Here is a 19,050-nt window from a genome sequence, read left to right as displayed (position 1 = left end):
AGCTGACAGTCCTCCCAGCACTGATCTTCACTCAGGTAGGGAACTAATTCCCGGTTGTTGCAAATTTCAGGATTTGCTACATTTTCCCACAAAGGAGCAGTTTGATGAGACTGAACCAGCTACTCCGAATGGGCTGGACCAACCAGGACAGACCCCTATCCCACTGCCTCAGCCACCGCAGGAAACCCCGACTTCCCTGGACCATGAACCAGAAACCCACACCCTGCACCTGCAGCCACAGCACGAGGAGAGCGTGGCGCCTACCCAGAGCACTCTGACTGCCGACGACATGCGCAGAGCCAAACGCATCCGAGTAAGTGGGAAGCGTGCCCCTCGCTCACTGGCTGTCCATCTTCCTTCCTCCAGCCAGCTTTGTCGGTGCGCTGTGTTCCAGCCTCCCCACCATCCACGTCTGAGTCTTGCCTCATCCTAATCACACACATGACCCCTTGGATTTGGAAGAAAGTATAAACAGTTTCTCAAAGTCTCTGTGTGCTGTGGTAGGCTAGTGTGGCGGCTGCCAGGTTCAACCAGTTCAGTAATGACCCAAAAGCCAGGATTTTGGTAGCTCCTGGACTAGTATAGTTAAAGTAGAATAGCTCTTTGCATCCCCAAGTTCACAGGTTGAAAATGGAGAAGGAACTACATTGCATTGTAATAATTACTTTGTATTTTAAGCCAGGCTAATCTGTGCCTCGTGGTAGCTCTCAAGTTAACTTTGGGTAACTAAGTTTGGTTTTCTGCATTTTCCAAGGGGAAACTAGCAAATGGCATAGACACCTGTGCAGAGGTGCCTGTGTCCAAGATGCTAAGCCAGGAGCAGTCCACGCACCTGGGGAGAGCGTGAAGTGAAGTGTAGGTTCCGGAAGTAGTCGGTGTCGGGCCATTGGTGTGAACCTGCTTCTTGGCTTTAACTGTGGCTTCCAATGCAGATGTGTTTTCCAGGCAGGATTTGAGACTGGAGGTGTGCAGAAAGTAACATGGGTTTGTGGGATGAATGTCTGTGCTGATAAAACAAAAACCCCCAGTGGCATAAAACCCACGTTTACAGCAGCTGGGTGCATAAAGACTTGTACTGGTACCTTATATGTAGGTCAGAGAGACTGTGTGTGTCTTCTTGGTTCTACACTTTCTGGATGGATGGTCCTTTTAGCTTAGTATTTATTTCCTTTGGTCTTCTTATTTGCCTATAGGCTAGAAGGGACCTTGAAAAATAGTCTAGTCCATGCCTTCAGTCCATGCCTACAAATACATTGAGGCACTTATGGCCATAGAAGCTTTGACAGGCTGTAAGAACTCTGAGGCTGACCCACCTTCCTGAGGGTCTTTGAAATGTGAAAGTTTCGGCTGAGTCTGGATCACTTCCACAGGTTGTGGAAGCGTATTTAAATATAGGCTGGAAAGGCAGTTCTTCCCCAGTCTTTCCCGCACTTCGTTCTTGCACCCAAATACTATATTTTCTGCTTTTGCCATTCTGATTTTTTTTTACTAAGTCCAGAGACATCTTTACTAGATTTTTTTTTTTTTTAAGGAAAATACTAAAGCCCATACATAGAGTGAAACTGTGGATATACAAACATAGTTGAGCCATAGTTGAGCATGTGTTTTTGAGTGAGTTGGTTTACTAGTTTCAGTATAAGATTCTTTGTGTCAAATCCAAAGCCATGTGTATATGGCATTTGGAGGTCAGTCTTATCTGGGCTGTATTTTCTTTTTTTTTCCTCTCACACATTCTAAAAAGCAGGCTACGTATTTTTTCTATCCAGATTGGTAAGGACCAACCGCAAGAAAGTCTTCCAATCCAATTGGTAATGTAACTATTTTTCTCTCCTCTAATGCTGCCTGCTCAGTTGGAGCTGCAGGTAGGTTTGTTTCCTGTGTTTCACTTAACAGAATGCTATTTAAGTGTGTGCCTGACCCACCGTTCTTTGCAACCTGTACTCACTAAATCACGGTGGAAACCACAGTTTGGTTGCTACAGTAAATGCAAATTACTGAATCCTAATAATTTATTAGCATATAAGTCAATGGTAAATGTTGGGCCTCAGATTCCTTGTATACAGATGAAGGGTAGGACTAAGTGATCTCCAAGGTCCCTTCCAGCTCTACAACCGTCTGAATGACATACGGAATGGTACTGAGTTCCAGCTGTCATTCACTGGGCTAGGTATACAATAGAATTTTTGCTTGAGCTTTGTCACCCGGGAGCTTACAGTTTGAATATGAAGTCAGCACGAATGGAAGACAGTTTACAGTCAACATGTAATTGCTTATAGGAACTCAGAAGAGCAAAAGGCCAGAGAGAGAGAGATGGAGGAGTTAGGGAACACTTCATGGAAGAGGTGACACACAGACTGGTCCTTGAAGCAGAGGCCAGGAAGGAGTTTGATGCTTCCAGAGGAGGGTAGCCATAGCGTGAGAGGCACAGATGTGGTGTGTGCTTGGTTCTGATGATGGGATAGGACAAACACCAACTTGGCCCGCTCGCCAGTGCTGATTGAAGGGCGGTCGAGAGTGAGGCATGTTGGCCAGGGCCAGCCCACCAGAGCTTTTGAAAGCTGGGCAGGAAGCAGGCCAAAAGAAAAGTTGCTTTAAAAAACCAAAACCAGGAGCTGGCTTTGGTGCATTGGGTTAAGCCAACCCTGGCGATGCCAGTATTCCATCTTGGATTGCCAGTCCTGGCTGCTGTGCCGGTGCTCCAGCTCCCTGCTAATGTCCCTGGCAAAGCAGTGGACAATTATCCAAGTGCTTGTGTCCCTTCCACCCGCATGGAGAGTAGGAAGGAGTTCCTGGCTCCTGGCTTGGACATGGCTCAGCCCTGGGCGTTGCAGACATTTGGGAAGTGAACCAGCAGGTGGAAAGCTCTCTCTGTCACTTTCTCTCTGTCACTCTGTCTTTCAAATAAATAAATCTTTTTTTGGAGGGAGGGGGTAGGGAGAACCAACCAATCAATGTGATTATTTGATTTCCTTTTAGTGTCAGAGCAAAATAGTATGAAAATTGATTAATAATTTAGGTTCCTTTAGCTATTAATATCGAACTTCAGAAGCATTTTATGACTTTTGTCTGCAAGGAATGTGTTGTCTGGGATTTCATTGCAAAGTGAGTGGACTCCTGTGGCACAGAGTTTAACAATGATTCTGTTTTGGCGTCCTTAGAGCCACTGCTGTACCATTCAGTCTGGTGTAGTTGATGAACTGGAACTCAGGGCAGAAAACCCGCGACGGGCCCGTGTGCCGCTGCCATCATTTGTCATGATTACTTGTAAAAATATGCACCAAATATGACTCTGAGCTGCGGACGGTCTACTAGGGTAGCAGTGGCCAGCAGGAGGCTCAAGGGGCAGGACAGTTCCAACACAGTTACTGCCTTGTGATAGGAGGAATTGGAATCATTAGATCAGAGAAGTGACAGCCTTGCTCTTGAGGCCTTGGCCAGTGTTCACAGCTCCATGGAAATGAACAAAGATGGCAAGAGTTGTCAACAGAACTCAAGAAGCAGAGCCAGGTCACTGCTGAGATTAAATCAAGTGTCCGAGGTGCGCGTGCTAATCAGAAATGACAGGAGACTCGAGAAGCAAAAGGGACCAACCCAAAGCCAAGGGCAGGATTCTGTCCCCGAGGGGTAGTGGCATCCTTGGCAGCACCGGCATCAGTCGCTGTGTGCTGCGTCTGTCCCTGGAAACATCACCAAACTTGGGGAAAGGAAGTGACTGCCAGGGCAGGTGTGCCCTGAGTCTTGAGGCTGGTGCCTCAGCGGTAGCACCTGTTTGCCATCTTTCCTTGAAGTCAGTCATGAAAGTAGACAGAGGCCGGTGCTGCGGCTCACTAGGCTAATCCTCCGCCTGTGGCACCAGCACCCTGGGTTCTAGTCCCGGTCGGGGCGCCGGATTCTGTCCCGGTTGCCCCTCTTCCAGGCCAGCTCTCTGCTGTGGCCAGGGAGTGCAGTGGAGGATGGCCCAAGTGCTTGGGCCCTGCACCCGCATGGGAGTCCAGGAGGAAGCACCTGGCTCCTGGCTTCGGATCAGCGTGGTGCGCCGGCCGCAGCAGCCATTGGGAGGTGAACCAACGGCAAAGGAAGACCTTTCTCTCTGTCTCTCTCTCTCTCACTGTCCACTCTGCCTGTCAAAAAAAAAAAAAAAAAAAAAGAAAAAAAGAAAAAAGAAAGTAGACAGAATGGGAGGAGCTTTTATGTAAAATAAGTATCTAAGCAGATGAGGTAAAAGGATTAGGTGGCTGCTCATCGATAGAAGCAAGGAGAGGAAGTTCTGTGGCTGGTTTGGGAAAGATCTGTTCTTACGATCTCTGCAGATGATACGGGAGAGAACTTGAAATGGTTTTTTTTTTTGAAGTTCATGTGAAAAACATTCCAGTGCCTAATCCACTGTCAAGTGTTTCCTATGAGCTAAGTAAGCCATGTATTGAGGAATCTAGAATCAAAGGAGACTCCTGGCAGCAGCCATGGTCAGCCTGGGAAGTCAGCAGAGCCGCCAATGATCCTCTTAGGCTAAGCGAGTAGCTGGTGTCTGAAAACATTCTCCTCACCCTGCTAGAGAAGCCCTGAGAAGGAAGTTTATCTCTTACAAAGTGACTGTGGTCAGGCATTTCACTTAATCAAAAATAATTATTTTGCTTTCTTCCCTTAAATGATTATTTCACAACAAATTTAGTTTAGAGGCCGCTGCTCTTAAGTAATGAAGAGTTAAAAGCGTTGCTCACGTACCTTCTTCATTGCACAAACAAAGCTTTAAGAGCTCCGTTAATTCTTCCGTTGCAGTTCCCTACAGCTGCATGGGCGTCCCTGGTCACAGGTGTACACTTTGAGGGACTTCTCCTCCCCTCTCACAGCTATCTGAGCCTTCCCGCGGTGTTTTGAGGAACTTAGGAATGAGTGCTTGTGGGTAGCATAACTGAAATCCTGATGCTGTGTTGTGACTTGAGAGGGTACCCTGTGCATCCGGTCCTCGCCGAGCGTGACGGGTTTCTCCATGCAGTCCTGGGTGTTTGCGCTGAGTACCCACGTTCTCTCACTCGGAGTCCCTAGAGCTGCCTGAGTGTACAGATGGCTCGTCAGCTAAGGTGCAGTCTGTGATGGAACGAAAAGCAAAACTGACTGTTCTAGACAGGGGATGAAGCAATGTGCTTACCCTGGTTAGCGCGGCGTGCTAGCCCCTAGAACTACCCAGCTGCCTTGGAACTTGCCCTCCGCAGTTTCTAAGTAGGAAGTGATGAGGTGCTTTTGATCCCTTTATGGTGTGTGCTCAGGCCCCATACCTCACGGACACATTCACATCCATCCGAACTCTTTGTTTCCTTTTTAATTATTCTTTTGTAAAAATTAAGGTCTACAATTCATATAGCCTAAAATTCACCCTTTTAAAGTGGTTCTTGGACTATTCCTGAAGCTGCTCCGCTGTCACCGCTGTATAATTCCAGGACATTCGTCACCCCCAAAGGAAGCCCTGTATTTGTCTGCTCTTCCAAACCCACCCACGGCCAAGCGTTCTGCCCTGTAGTGCTCCTTTGTTGCTTGTTTTTGCTGAACACTTCCATCAGGCTGCAGACTTTTTTGGCTTACGGACTTCAGCAAGTGACGTTTGGCTGACTCCTCCAGCCTCCTGCATGTCCATGTGACTCGCCCTCTTTTCTTCCAAATCTTTCGTTTGTATCCTATTCCATTCTGGGGTTTGTCTCATCATACAGATCTTCTATTGAGAACACTTTGTTTGAATGTTGCTTAAATCCTTTCAGAAGCAAACACACCTACATAGACATAAAAGAAAAGCCAAAAAAAAAAAAAAAAGAGTTGTCTTGTCCAAGATGGCTTCCTTTTCCGCGCCTTTGCCAGGCCAGTCTTCTCTCCTCGTCCATGCCCAAGAGTTTGACTCCTTTGGGAAGCCTGTGATTGCAGAAAAGCCCCTCTCTCTGTCTACACCAGTGATCCCCCTGCACCCTGCACTTCCACCCTACATAATCTCGTTTGTGTATGTCTTTCAGAACGCAGCTCTTCAACATCTGTTTATTCGGAAGTCCTTCCGGCCTTTTAAGTGTTTGCAGTGTGGGAAGGCCTTCCGTGAAAAGGACAAACTGGACCAACACTTGCGCTTCCATGGGCGGGAGGGGAACTGCCCGCTGACCTGTGACCTCTGTAACAAGGGCTTCATCAGCAGTGCGTCCTTGGAGAGCCACATGAAGCTCCACTCGGACCAGAAGACTTACTCTTGCATTTTTTGCCCAGACTCCTTTGACCGCCTTGATTTGTTGAAAGATCACGTGGCCATTCATATCAATGATGGCTACTTCACCTGCCCAACTTGTAAGAAACGGTTCCCAGATTTCATCCAGGTGAGTGTCTCTGCTGCCGAGATTCCTGTCTGCTTCCTTCTTTGGTAAAAGAAACTTCAGTGTTTGGAAGATTGGGGCTGCCTGGCACCTGCGTTGTCATCCTTTCCTTGAAATAACTTTGGACTGGAGAATATTTTGTCCTCAAACTGCTTTTGATGCACAAAAGATGATGATCCTTGAATGTGCAGATCAGACATTGACACATTTTTTTACACACTTTTTAAAAAAAAAGATTTATTTGAAAGACAGAATGGCAGATTGAGAGAGAGAGAGAGAGGAAGAGAGAGAGAGAGAGAAAGAAAGAGAGAGATCTTCTATCCACTGGTTCACTCCCCAAATGGTAATGGCCTGGGCTGAGCCAGGCTGAAGCCAGGAGCCAGGAGCCAGGAGCTTCTTCCAGGTCTCCCATATGGGTTCAGGAGCCCAAACACTTGGACCATCTTCCCCTGCTTTCTCAGGCACATTAGCAGGGGGCTGGATTGGAAGTGGAATAGCCAGGACTTGAATCGGTGTCCTTATGGGATGCCAGTTTAAACATTTGTGTCACGTTACAAATAAAACTATCCAGATCTAGTTGTAATTTTGTGAGAGTCTTTCTTAATCCTTGTCCTTATCAGTTACTCATAAAATATGTAGAGCCTATTGAAGACATTCTCCCACTTTTGTAGACTAGAACCATCATCACCCTACCACCGTAGTTTCAGACTGTCTTGCTTTTGCGAGGTCTTATATTTTGGCATGAAACAAAGAGAGAGTTGGTGTACACTATACTGTTGTATCATGCACTGGCTGCCTCCTTGTAGTGTATTCTTTGTTACAACAAAATGGCTGAAGTTTCAGAATAATCAGGACTTCATTTGGACATCAAGTGATATTTTTATTTGCTAGTCAGTGAATAGTTGATTCTAAATGTCTTGTAGAAAGGACTTACCAAAGCCAAAGGAGACTAGGACTCATACTTCTGCCCGTATTGAGAGTCTTGGATGTTTTCTCACTTCACACACATGTTAGAAAGGTTGCTTTAAGATAGAATTCAATAGAAGAAGGAACTTCAATGAAAAATACTAAAAATACAAATAAAATTATAAGATAAAAAAATCTATAAAGTTAAAGACAAATGGAGTTTTAGAAAAGAAAGAAAGAAACTCCAACAATAATGAAGCAAAATGTCTTATAGGAACAGTTTGATGTGTCTCACCACTTAGCTCCCATCCACAGCTCTCCTCCGTTGTGTATGGATGGCTCGCAGAGTTTAATGGCCATCGTCCTTTATTTAAGTTAATGCAAAGTAAAGGGAACAACCCAGTTTGAGAAAGGTGACACTAGTACTGTGTTATTCTCATAAACAGGTAATTTTTTCTGTGTCCTCTAATTCATGTCTGTAATTCTTCAGAATCTGGTTTTAGATGTAGATGGATTGGTGGCTGACAGAGGCCAAATTGCTTCTGTGTGTGTTGAAGGCAGAAGAAAGTGAGGGAGAATTATTTTTTTTTATCTTCCTACAAGTAATTTTTAGCAAGATTCATTTAAACCGAAAGGAACTCTGCTTTCTTTATTTTTCATTTAAATGTTTTCTTCTAGGCATTTACTTTGTTTTATTTTAAATTAAAATTTTTTTTTTAATTTTATTCATTTGGAAGGCAGAGACAAAGAGCCAAGAAGAGAGAGAGATCTTCCGTCTGCTGTCTGACTTCCCAGACACCCACAATAGTGGGAGCTGGGCTGGGCCAGGCCAAAGCCTAGATCTAAATCCAGGTCTCCCATGTGGGTGGCAGGGACTTGGGCCATCCTCCACTGCTTTCCAGGCGCATTAGCAGGAAGCTGGATCAGAAGTGGAGCAGCCAGGACCGGAACCTGTGCTCCAAAATGGGATACTAGCATCGCGGGCAGTGGTTTAACCCTCCACACTACAGTGTGGGCCCCTCTTTTAAGAAAAATGTTCTCTAAGTGGTTAGGGCTTTAACCAAGCAAACATTCTTTATTCTCTTCATTTCATGGTAGAGGTTAAGATTTCCTATGCTTTTTGTTTTGTCTCTTTGTAGCAGGGATAATAATAGGTACTGAGGCCAGTCATCCCATCTGACTGGATTACTCGGCCAGGCTGGTGAAAGTCCACGGTAAAGCCTTTGGCTCCCTCTAGCGTTGGTGAACTGAGTTTCCCCGTGGTCTTCTCTTGCCAGGTGAAAAAGCACGTGCGCAGCTTCCACTCGGAGAAAATCTACCAGTGCACAGAGTGTGACAAGGCCTTCTGTCGGCCCGACAAGCTGCGGCTGCACATGCTTCGGCATTCGGACCGCAAGGACTTCCTGTGCTCCACCTGTGGGAAGCAGTTCAAGGTATGCCACCAGCGCACAGCCTGCAGGGCGAGCTCAGGCTAAGGATAAGCACTTTCCGTTGCGTCAGGTTTTCGCCCGCTTGTGAAGAACTTGCATCCTCACTTCACATCTCGTGTTTGCCCTTTGAAAATTAGGATGGAAAATTTGCCTTAGTTTCTCCCAAGAACTAATTGAGATTCTCTAAACATAGTCAAAATGCATCATCTGGTGCAAGAATCCAAACGTAGAATGACTTGCAGCACTACGTGACTGTTGAGGATTCCTGAGACGTCAATACATTGATTTACCACTTAGAAGTTTTAGGAAGCACTAACCCAGTATCAGGGCCTGTAACTGAGCCCTGCAGGCAGCAGGAGTCTCATCTGATGGAGGCGGGACATCTGAAGATGCTGAGAGGGCTTAGACTTCTTTGGGGAATGGCAATGATGCCTCCAAGGATTAAAATAAAAAGTACTAAGTATCAGTAAGTTGTCTGCAACTTACACCAAACCAAGAAAATACCAGTGATAGCTGCTTCGTCGGGAAATCAGATGAATCTGCAAAAGTGTCACTGAGTGATAATCTATTGAATGCAACTGCGGATTGCACTGTCCTGGAAAAAACTGGAGAAAAATCAGAAATGGGTCCAGGAGGGGAAACCCAAGAGCCTATTTGTAAAGAATATGAAGCTATTAAAGAGAAATAGGGAGTCATTTGTCAAAGCTTGAGTTTTATGGGATGTGTGTTATAGAATATAATATCAGTGGCTTTTAATATAGTAGCATGATCTGGAACTCTGTAGAGAACTACAATGTGAGAAGTATAAATGGTTCTGGATATTTTTCTGGTTCTTAATTTTTTAAACACATTAAATCTAGAAGGATCTGTATCTTTTAAAAAAAAAAGATTTTATTTAATTATTTGAGAGGTAGAGCTACAGACAGAGAGAGGGAGAAAAAGGTCTTCCATCGGATGGTTCAGTCCCCAAATGGCTGCAATGGCCAGAGCTGGGCCCACCCAAAGCCAGGAGCTTCTTCCAGGTCTCCCACACAGGTGCAGGGGCCCAAGCACTTGGGCCATCCTCCACTGCTTTCCCAGGCCATATTAGAGAGCTGGACTGGAAAAAGAACAGCCAGGACATAAACCAGCACCCATACAAGGTGCCATTGTCACAGCCGAGGCTTAGCCCACTATGCCACAGCAGTGGCCCCAGGATTTGTATCTTGTGAAACTGTCGGGCCATCCATTCAACACGCTTTGATAATCTTGGGCCAGATATCATTGTAACTGCTAGGAACATAAAATGTACATCTACTTCCGTTTTCCTCTGAACTTTCACTCAGTAAATTAGGCAGGCTTCAATCAGAGGAGCTAAACCAGGATGAATATCACATAGTGAGGGATTTTCTTAGAAGACTAAGATGTTAGGAGAAGTGGAGAAGTTGGAGCCTGAAGGGAGATTTTGGGAGGTCAGAGAAGTTGCTCTTGTACTCTCCAAAGCTCTGGTCTGGGTGGACAAATGAGAACTTCCCCTGGGAACGTGGGAACCAGGCTCCTCCAACTTCAAGCTGGCCCCTGTCCATGGTCTGTGTTGCTACAACTGGTGGTGGATGGGCGGTTGGCCAGTAGGGCTGGAGGTCGACAAGAGGGCAAGGCACCTGAGAAGACCTGCAGGCACCTCTGCCCTTGACGCTGCTCCTGGGCGTGGGAGCCACACTGTGAGGGGATTGCATTTCAGTGTAGTGCCCGTAGCCAAGTGGACACCGCACATAACCACTGCATGCCGTCAATGCAGCTCTCAGCCTGTACCCAGAGTCATTTTTCTAGAGAACACATCTGATGTCATGTTCCTTCTGAAAAACCCTCGAGTAGCTCTTCCCACAGACAGGCTCCCAGGTTCTTGTGACCTAGAAGACCCTGCAGGATCAGGCTCCCGGCACCTCCCTGGATCCTAGTGCTGCTGCTTTGCCCACGCTCTGCTTACATCCACTTATGTGTGGCATGTGCTCTCCTTGGGCTCTTGGATTTGCTCTCCTTCCTATCCCTGGCTTGAAATAAACTTTCGTACTCTCTCTCACGTCGTTTTGCCTCGCTTCATAAGAGGCATTTTTGGGTCCCTGGCTTAAGTGATTCTGCCCTGAATTACAAAGGCCTTTTGCTGGAAAACCCCATCAAAGCATGTAAGCATTGCAAGTGCCTGTCCTGCTATGGTTAAATCTCATGAGGGCAGCTTACCTAAAGGCGAAGTAGGACTTTCTGACTTGAAGGAGCTCACAGTGTCATGGGCAAATGAGACAGATGCATTCAAAAAATCCTGGTAGTTCCAAAGAGCAAAGGATAAGGTACTAGGAGAGTGATGGACTCTGTTTTGGGTGTGTAAGGGGAAAGGGACACTTTTGAATTCACTAAAGGGTAGACAAAGGGAGAGCATGAGGAATTGGGGGAGCAGCAGTGACTAAGGCAGTGCCACAGCCCGGAGATGGTGACAGGTGGAGAGATGGAGGGCCTGGTAAGAGGCCCCTGGTGAGATGCAGCCTGAGAAATAGGTTAAGCCAGCTCGTGATGCTGAATAATTAGATTTATGGTGAAGAGGGCTTCAGGGGTCTTAGAGCTGACTGCAGGCAGAGACTGTGGGCTTGGAGAAGAGGGTCCACATTCAAGACAGATGTTTGAGGAAGCCCAACAGGACCCCACATCTGTGTGGAAGGATGAAGGGGGATGATGAGGGGTGAGATCCATGGGTTGGGAGCTGGATGTTTGGGAACACAGCTGATACAAGGAGCTGGACTTAGGCCAGAGGGGAGGGTGGGGAGAGAATGGATCTGGGTTTGGAGATAGCAGGTTGGAAAGGCCTTGTGGAGGTTGGGCATTCAAGAAACACATGCCCTTCACTGCATGTTGGCCTGGCATGTGTTAGTGCAGGCTGAGTAGTCCCCATCCAGGATGCTTTGAACCAGAGTATTTCAGCTTTCATTTATTTTAAGATACTGAAATATTTGTGTACTTAGGACCCAAGTCTAAAAATTTACTTGAAAGGCAGAGTTTACAGAGAGAGAGAGAGAGAGGAATCTTCCATCTACTGGTTCACTTCCTAAATGCCCACAATGTACAGGGCTGGGCCAGGATGAAGCTAGGAGCCAGGAGCTTCTTCCAGGTCTCTCACGGGGTTGCAGGGGCCCAAGCACTTGGGGCATCCTCTGCTGCTTTCCCAGGTGCATTAGCAGGGAGCTGGATCAGAATTGGAGCAGCCAGGATGTGAACCTACCCACGTTGCAGGCAGAGGCTTTACCCGCTGACGCCACAGTGTCAGCCCTGAGAAATGATCTTTCTTAGGGCAATATTCTGAATCCAGTCTTTACCTTAGACTAAGCAATTTTGGCCAGGCTCTTTTGGACTTTCCAGGAATGAGAAGGGGTGGAGCCAGGGGGAAGGAGCAGTTGGGTCTCAACTCTGTTGTTTGCAAAAGAGGCAGGTAGGAGGGAGCCTACCTTTGGAACTTGGCACTTAGCTAGTAGGCATCAAGGAATATTTGTTGGATTACTGTACTGAAAAATGAAGTGGTTAAAAAAAAAAAAAAGGCTCTATACCAAAAGAGGGAAAAGAGGGAAGAACTGGCCTTGTAGAAAGGCTCAAATCTACACCAGATGAATAACAGTTCAAGAGAGAGAGCCGGAGGCCCTCCCTGGACAGAGAGCTTGCATGTTTTTGAGGTTGTTTTTTTTTTTTATTCTGGATGGGCTAGGCCTAATCTTTTCTTTATGGACTCAAAAAATTCAGCATGAATCATTGGATTCATAAATCAGAAGCTGAGTCCTAGGCCCTGCGCTCTATCCATAGCGGACAGTCTACATTTTTAGCTGGACCTCGAAGTCCTTGTGTGAAAGATTCTTGCTTGGGGCCGATGTTGTGGTGTAGTGGGTAAAGCTGCCACCTGCAGTGCCGGCACCCTATATGGGTGCTGATTCGAGTCCTGGCTGCTCCACTTCCAATCCAGCTTCCTGCTAATGTGCCTGGGAAGGTAGCAGAAGGTGGCCCAAGTCCTTGGGCCCCTGCACCCCCATGAGAGACCCAGAAGAAGCTCCTGGCTTTGTCCTGGCCCAACACTGGCTGTTGTGGTCATTTGGGGATGAACCAGCAAATGGTAGATCTCTCTTTCTTTCTCTCTCTCTTTCTGTAATTCTGCCTTTCAAATAAATAAAATAAATCTTTTTAAACATTGGTTTATTTGAAAGTCCGAGTTACACAGAAAGAGAAGGAGAGGCAGAGAGAGAGAGGTCCTCCATCTGCTGATCCACTCCCCAGATGGCCACAGCAGCTGGAGCTATGCTGATCCGAAGCCAGGAGCCAGGAGCTTCCTCTGGGTCTCCTACGTGGGTGCAGGAGCCCAAGGACTTGGGCCATCCTCCACTGCTCTCCCAGGCCACAGCAGAGAGCCAGATCGGAAGTGGAGCAGCAGGACTTGAGCCGGCGTCCACACGGGATGCCGGCACTGCTGGCGGCAGCTTTACTTACTACACCACAGTGCCAGCTCCCCCATCACTCATTTTCAATTTGTCTTAGAGTTCTTAAGCCCGTCCTTACTGCACGTACCCTATGAACTCCTCTATATAATGCAGTGTTCCCCCTCAAAAATCAGGGTGTACCTTCCCATTTAGTGGTGTTTTCTGGCTTGCCAGGGAATAAAGTCATTCCCGGCCACCTCCGTCCCGGTGTGCACCAGCACCCCAGCTAACCTAGATGCCTCTAGGAGATTGTGGTGACTGCAAATTTGTACGCTTTTCTCATTATTCCTTCAACTGAAAGTTTTCTACCCCACTCCTGTCCCCCTTTCCAACGCTTCCTTTCGAATAGCGAAAAGACAAACTGCGGGAACACATGCAGAGGATGCACAACCCAGAGAGGGAGGCCAAGAAAGCCGACCGCATCAGCCGCTCCAAGACCTTCAAGCCTCGCATCACGTCCACGGACTACGACAGCTTCACGTTCAAGTGCCGGCTGTGCATGATGGGCTTCCGGCGGCGAGGCATGCTGGTCAGTGCCAGGCGGCTGGGGGCTGCCGGGGGGTGATCGTGGCTCCTGCGTTGTCACCTGGAGCGGTTCTGTCTGTCCATGGCTGGGGGAGAAACAGGCACACAACTTCCCCAGCTGGAGCCCTCTCTGCTCCAGTCTCCGCGCCCTCCTGTGCCCCTGTCCGAGTGACCTCCTTCTCTCCTGCTTTCCATGGCTGCTTTTGTGTTTCTTCATCCTTTCAGTTTTTTTTTTTTTTTTTTTTTTTTAAGATTTATTTGAAAATCAAAGTTATGCAGAGAGAGGAGAGGCAGAGAGAGAGAGAGGTCTTCCATCTGCTGGTTCACTCCCCAATTGGCCTCAATGGCCGGAGCTGCACTGATCTGAAGCCAGGAGCCAGGAGCTTCTTTTGGGTCTCCCATGTGGGTGCAGGGGCCCAAGGACCTAGGCTACCTTCTACTGCTTTCCCAGGCCACAGCAGAGAGCTGGAGTGGAAGTGGAGCAGCTGGGTCTCAAACCAGCGCCCTTACGGGATGCTGGTGCTTCAGGCCAGGCCAGGGTGTTAACCCGCTGCACCACAGCACCAGCCCCCAGTCTTTTTTTTTTTTTTTTTTCTTTTACTCTTATTCCATTTTCTTTCCTCTCCTCTTCTGTGATCCCTAGAGTAGACTTTCTAGTGGGGGCATCTTTGCCTTCTCCTTGACCATGCCCCGTCAGTGCACCTGTGTTGTAGGTTTCAAATAGTAGTGGAAGGAGACCGTCTGTCACCGCAGGGCATGGCGGCCCAGCTGGCCAGTCCACTGCTCACAATGCGTTTTGCCCCTGTCAAAGTTGTGAGCATTCTGCTGGGACCTGGAAGGCCGTGGCACCATGTTTAAATTCCGAGCCATAGTTCCTATCTCAGTGTTCTCAGTAAAGCTAGGGCACGAAAGATACAAGACGGCGCTGCCTCGAGAGAATTCACCCAAGTCGTTCATGCCGGCGCGGTTTGTAGGTGTTGTAGCCGAAGCCCATCGATGACATCCACACCACCCAGCTCACACCCGGTTGTTTGCTGAATTGCTGGGAACTGCTCTTAGCTGTGCCTGTTAGTGTGCTGGGGTTGGATGGCTCTGGTGATGCTGATGTTAGCCACTAATCTTACTGTTTGGGGGCCCCTGGCTTCAGAGAACTGCAGCTGCCAGCACTCGTCGTCAGAGGCATTTGGTTAGCTTCTGTTAACAGAGGGGTCTCTTTTTTTTTTCTCTTTTGACCATTTTTCCCCCACTTTAGGTAAATCACTTATCAAAGAGACACCCAGACATGAAGATCGAAGAGGTGCCAGAGCTAACTCTCCCCATCATCAAACCCAACCGTGACTACTTTTGTCAGTACTGTGACAAGGTAAAGGGAGAATTCTGTTCTGATACACCCCTGTGGGCGCCCTGTAGGGAGCCCGTTATCTGCATGTCTAAATATGTTCTAGGATCTTGCAGGTGTTCTTAGCAGATGGTTCCCTGTCTCAGTAGTTCTCCATTCAGATAAAAAGGGCTACAGATACAGCCTCATTTTAAGCCAATTTTTCTCCTTAAGAATTTAGTTGGCTTTGTTTTTCTTATTGTACCTACTCTTTGTGGTTCTTGTTACAAAAGGAGAGACCTATTACCAAGAGCCTGGTATGGGAATTCATTTTAAACCCCTAAGATCTAAAATGAGAGTGTTTATCATCTTACTTTTAAAATATTGATAGCTTTTGGATTCCTAGAAGATTGAGTGGGACATGAAAAAGTGTTGAGATAGAATTCTGCACTGGTACTGCTCCAATTCTCTATTTGTGTGCAGTTGCAAAAAAAGACAAAAGAAAATATTTGTTAGTTGTTTCATTGTAAAATAATCTTATCATTTCCTTACATAGTGAAGTTTTGTTAGCTTAAAAATAAGAAACGTGTTTTTAAAGATTTATTTATATATTTGAAAGGCAGAGTTAGAGAAAGAGAGAGAGAGAGAGAGAGAGAGAGAGAGAGAGAGGTGTTCCATCCACTGTTTCCCTCCCCAAATGGCTGCAATGACTGGGGCTGGGCCAGGTTGCAGCCTGAAGCCAGGAGCTTCTTCTGGGTCTCCCATGAGAGTACAGGGGCCCAAGGTCTTGGGACATCCTCCACTGCTTTCCCAGGTACATTAACAAGGAGCTGGATTGGAAATGGAGCAACCAGGACTTGAACTGGCGCCCAAGTGGGATGCTGGAACTGTAGGCTGTGGTTTTAACCTGCTGCGCCACAACACCAGCCCCAAGAAACATTTTTTAAACATAGATTCCTCCACTAGAGGTTAATTCCTTTGGCAGATTCCTTGGCTCCCAGTAGTCAGCTATGTGCATCTTAGGCCGCTTTCAAATCAGTTTTCTTTGTCTGTACATCTACCTTTTAATTTATTTTATTAGATTTATTTATTTATTTGAAAATCAGAGTCACAGAGGGGGAGAGACAGAGAAACAGAGATCTTCCATTGCTGGTTCACTCCCCAGATGGCTATAATAGCCTGAGCTGGGCCAGGCCAAAGCCAGGAGCCAGGAGCTTCACCAGGGTCTCCCATAGGGTAGCAGGGGCCCAAATACTTGGGCTACTCTGCTGCTCTTCCCAGGCCACTAGCAGGGAGTTGGATCAGAAGTGGAACAGCTAGGGCACGAACCAGTACCCATGTGGGATGCTGGTGTCACAGGTGGCAGCTTGACCCACCACGCTACAGCGCCAGTGCCTGTATATTCACCTTTTAAACTTTAGGGTAATGGGTGTTGTTATAGTTGCAGTCTTAGATTTATAAACTCAAGGAAGATGCCTAGCATATCTGTATTATGTTCTTATCCTAATTTATGGTATATCCTTATTACCTTTCATTAGAGAATACGTTTCATTTTCATCTACATGAATCCTTTCCCTTATTTCCTCCTTGTGGGATTGCTAGATGGTTTGCCTTGAGCAAGAAAGCAGAACTGTACACTGCTCTCATGGCAGCGCATTTGAATTTGCAGGTTTATAAAAGTGCGAGTAAGCGGAAAGCCCACATTCTGAAGAATCACCCAGGAGCTGAGCTCCCGCCAAGCATAAGGAAACTTCGTCCTGCTGGCCCCGGAGAGCCCGACCCCATGCTGAGCACCCACACCCAGCTGACGGGCACCATCGCCACGCCTCCCGTCTGCTGCCCTCACTGCTCCAAGCAGTACAGCAGCAAGGTACGACTCCCCCGAAGCCACAAGCACTACCCGAGGCATCTCTTAGGAGGAGATGACTTCTCAGCGAGATGGCCAAGTAGCTCCTTTGGACTGGATAAGGGACTAAAAGAGTTGTTCCCGTAGTCCCTATAAACAGGGGCCACAGCAAAGGATGGGAAGACAGTACTGTGGCATTTCCCCCGGAGCCGGGGATGCCTGACCCTCGTCGGTTTCCCTCAGCCTGCACAGGGCTCCCTCTGTGAGGGTTCCATGCTCATAGTTTATGAGTTCCTGCTGTTGGGGGCACAGCAGAGGAACTTAGGCAGTGGTCCCTGGAAAGGGGGCCGTTTTTGCTGGGGGATTTACTGCCCACAGTAGCGTGGCTGGGGGATGCTGTGAGGTGCCCAGCTCTTGCCTGGTGGAAGATGATCCTGTGGATTTTTACTTCTTTTCTGCCCCTTGCCTTTTTTTTTTTTTTAATCTTTCATAGTGTGCCATTTTAGTAAGTATAGGCATAGAGTCAATGTTGCTCAAATTTTTTTTTTGAAAGGCCAACAGAGCGAGTGAGAGAGAGATAGAGAGACAGGGGGAGATACAGAGTGAGCTGCCATCTGCTGGTTCACCCCCCAGATGTCCGCAATGGGCATGGCTGGAATGGGGCTGAAGCCAGGAGCTGGGAACTCAGTCCAGGTCTCCATCATCAATGCCTCCCAGGGTCTCCATTAGCAAGAAGCTGGAGCCAGGAATCAAACGCAGATACTCTGCTGTGGGATGTGTACATTTTAGCTGCTTGGCGAAATGCCGCCTCTGAATTTTTCTTTCTCCTTAAGGATCAAGAGAAAAGACCTTAGGCACCTTTGGAAGGTTTGCATATAAGACCGAAAGTGACTAATTTCAGTAACTACTCTTGGTTTTTTGCCTTACTTTTTCAGACCAAGATGGTCCAACACATTCGAAAGAAGCATCCAGAGTACGCCCAGCTCCCCAACACCATCCACACACCCTTGACGACGGCCGTGATCAGCACTGCCCCAGCTGTGTTGACGACAGATAGTGCCACTGGAGAGACTGTGGTGGTAAGTCCGTGGCGAGGAGGAGGGGCTCCTCTCCCGCAGCACCCTGGTGTCTTCAGAACGCCAAAGCCACGTCCATCTTGTGAGTCAGGGGGCTGCACCTGTGGCCAGTTATTGTTCAGCTTCCTGCAAAAGGCATTACGATTAGGACTGGGTCCTGGCGGATGCCTTCCAGAACTCCGTGCCAGGGGAACCTGGAATTTCAGTGCAGCTCAGGGCCTGCAGCATTGTCGGGTCCTCAAGAGCAGTGCCGCTGGGTCACACGCAGACAGGCAGACGCGCGTAGCGGTAGCTGCTGGTGTAGATATTGAGATAATCTCCCAGCATCCTCTCAAGCTCAGAGTATTTCTCCTGGGTTCAGGGATAATTTGTAGCTCTGTGACCCATCAGTGAGAGACACACTAAAGTCTGGTAGGATTGAAGAGCACTGGAATAGCTGCAGACCGTCATGTCACCAGTGAATGTGCGGTGTGCTTTTTTTGTAGACAACAGACCTGCTCACCCAGGCAATGACAGAGCTGTCCCAGACCCTAACAACAGACTACCGAACGCCCCAGGGGGATTACCAGAGGATTCAGTATATCCCTGTGTCTCAGTCTGCCTCTGGTCTGCAGCAGCCTCAACACATACAGCTTCAAGTGGTGCAGGTAGCCCCGGTACGTATCACCTTCCTTGCTCTTCAGCTCTGGGAACACCACGGTGCCATCAGCCAGGCCGGGAGCTGGGGTCAGTTCTCAGAAGAGCAGCCGGCTCTGCATGACGTACCCTTGCACGTGCATCCTGAGACCCAAGCACTTGTGAAACGCCCACCTCTGGCCTCCCCGGGCTGGTGAGAGCCCTGGACTCAGCGTTGTGAGAGATGGCTGTCTTAGGGAGTTGGGGATTCTCAGTCTGGCATATTTAGTACCTTGTGCTACTGCAGGGCAGTGCTATTGCAGGACAGTCAGTCTGGGCCTCTTCCCAATGCTTCATCTTCTAGCATCTGGGCTGAGTCCCTGGGAATGAGCCCGTTTGCTAAAGCCCTACCTGGATATCGAGTGATGTGTATTCCTGGGAGGTTGGAAGGAAAATGTTTGATTCACTCTCTGGATATCAGTCAGGACATTTTTTAGTAAAGAGGTACA

General features: G+C 47.8%; 1 protein-coding gene across 4 annotated transcripts in view; it reads left to right on the top strand.

Moving 5' to 3' along the window:
* PRDM10 (PR/SET domain 10) overlaps positions 1-19,050 on the top strand; it is a 117,891-nt gene that overhangs the window by 82,078 nt on the left and 16,763 nt on the right. For all 4 annotated transcript variants that reach the window (XM_070065558.1, XM_051847849.2, XM_051847852.2 and 1 more), the window contains exons 11-18: positions 71-313; positions 5,997-6,344; positions 8,525-8,680; positions 13,511-13,690; positions 14,939-15,049; positions 16,674-16,874; positions 17,786-17,929; positions 18,412-18,582. In XM_070065558.1, coding sequence (XP_069921659.1) covers positions 71-313; positions 5,997-6,344; positions 8,525-8,680; positions 13,511-13,690; positions 14,939-15,049; positions 16,674-16,874; positions 17,786-17,929; positions 18,412-18,582 — 1,554 coding nt within the window. The remainder of the gene's footprint in view (positions 1-70; positions 314-5,996; positions 6,345-8,524; positions 8,681-13,510; positions 13,691-14,938; positions 15,050-16,673; positions 16,875-17,785; positions 17,930-18,411; positions 18,583-19,050) is intronic.

Source organism: Oryctolagus cuniculus, chromosome 1 (assembly GCF_964237555.1).
Source record: "Oryctolagus cuniculus chromosome 1, mOryCun1.1, whole genome shotgun sequence".
Lineage (NCBI taxonomy): Eukaryota > Metazoa > Chordata > Mammalia > Lagomorpha > Leporidae > Oryctolagus > Oryctolagus cuniculus.
The sequence above is the reverse complement of the archived record's forward strand: the minus strand, read 5'-3'. Positions and strand labels throughout refer to the sequence as shown.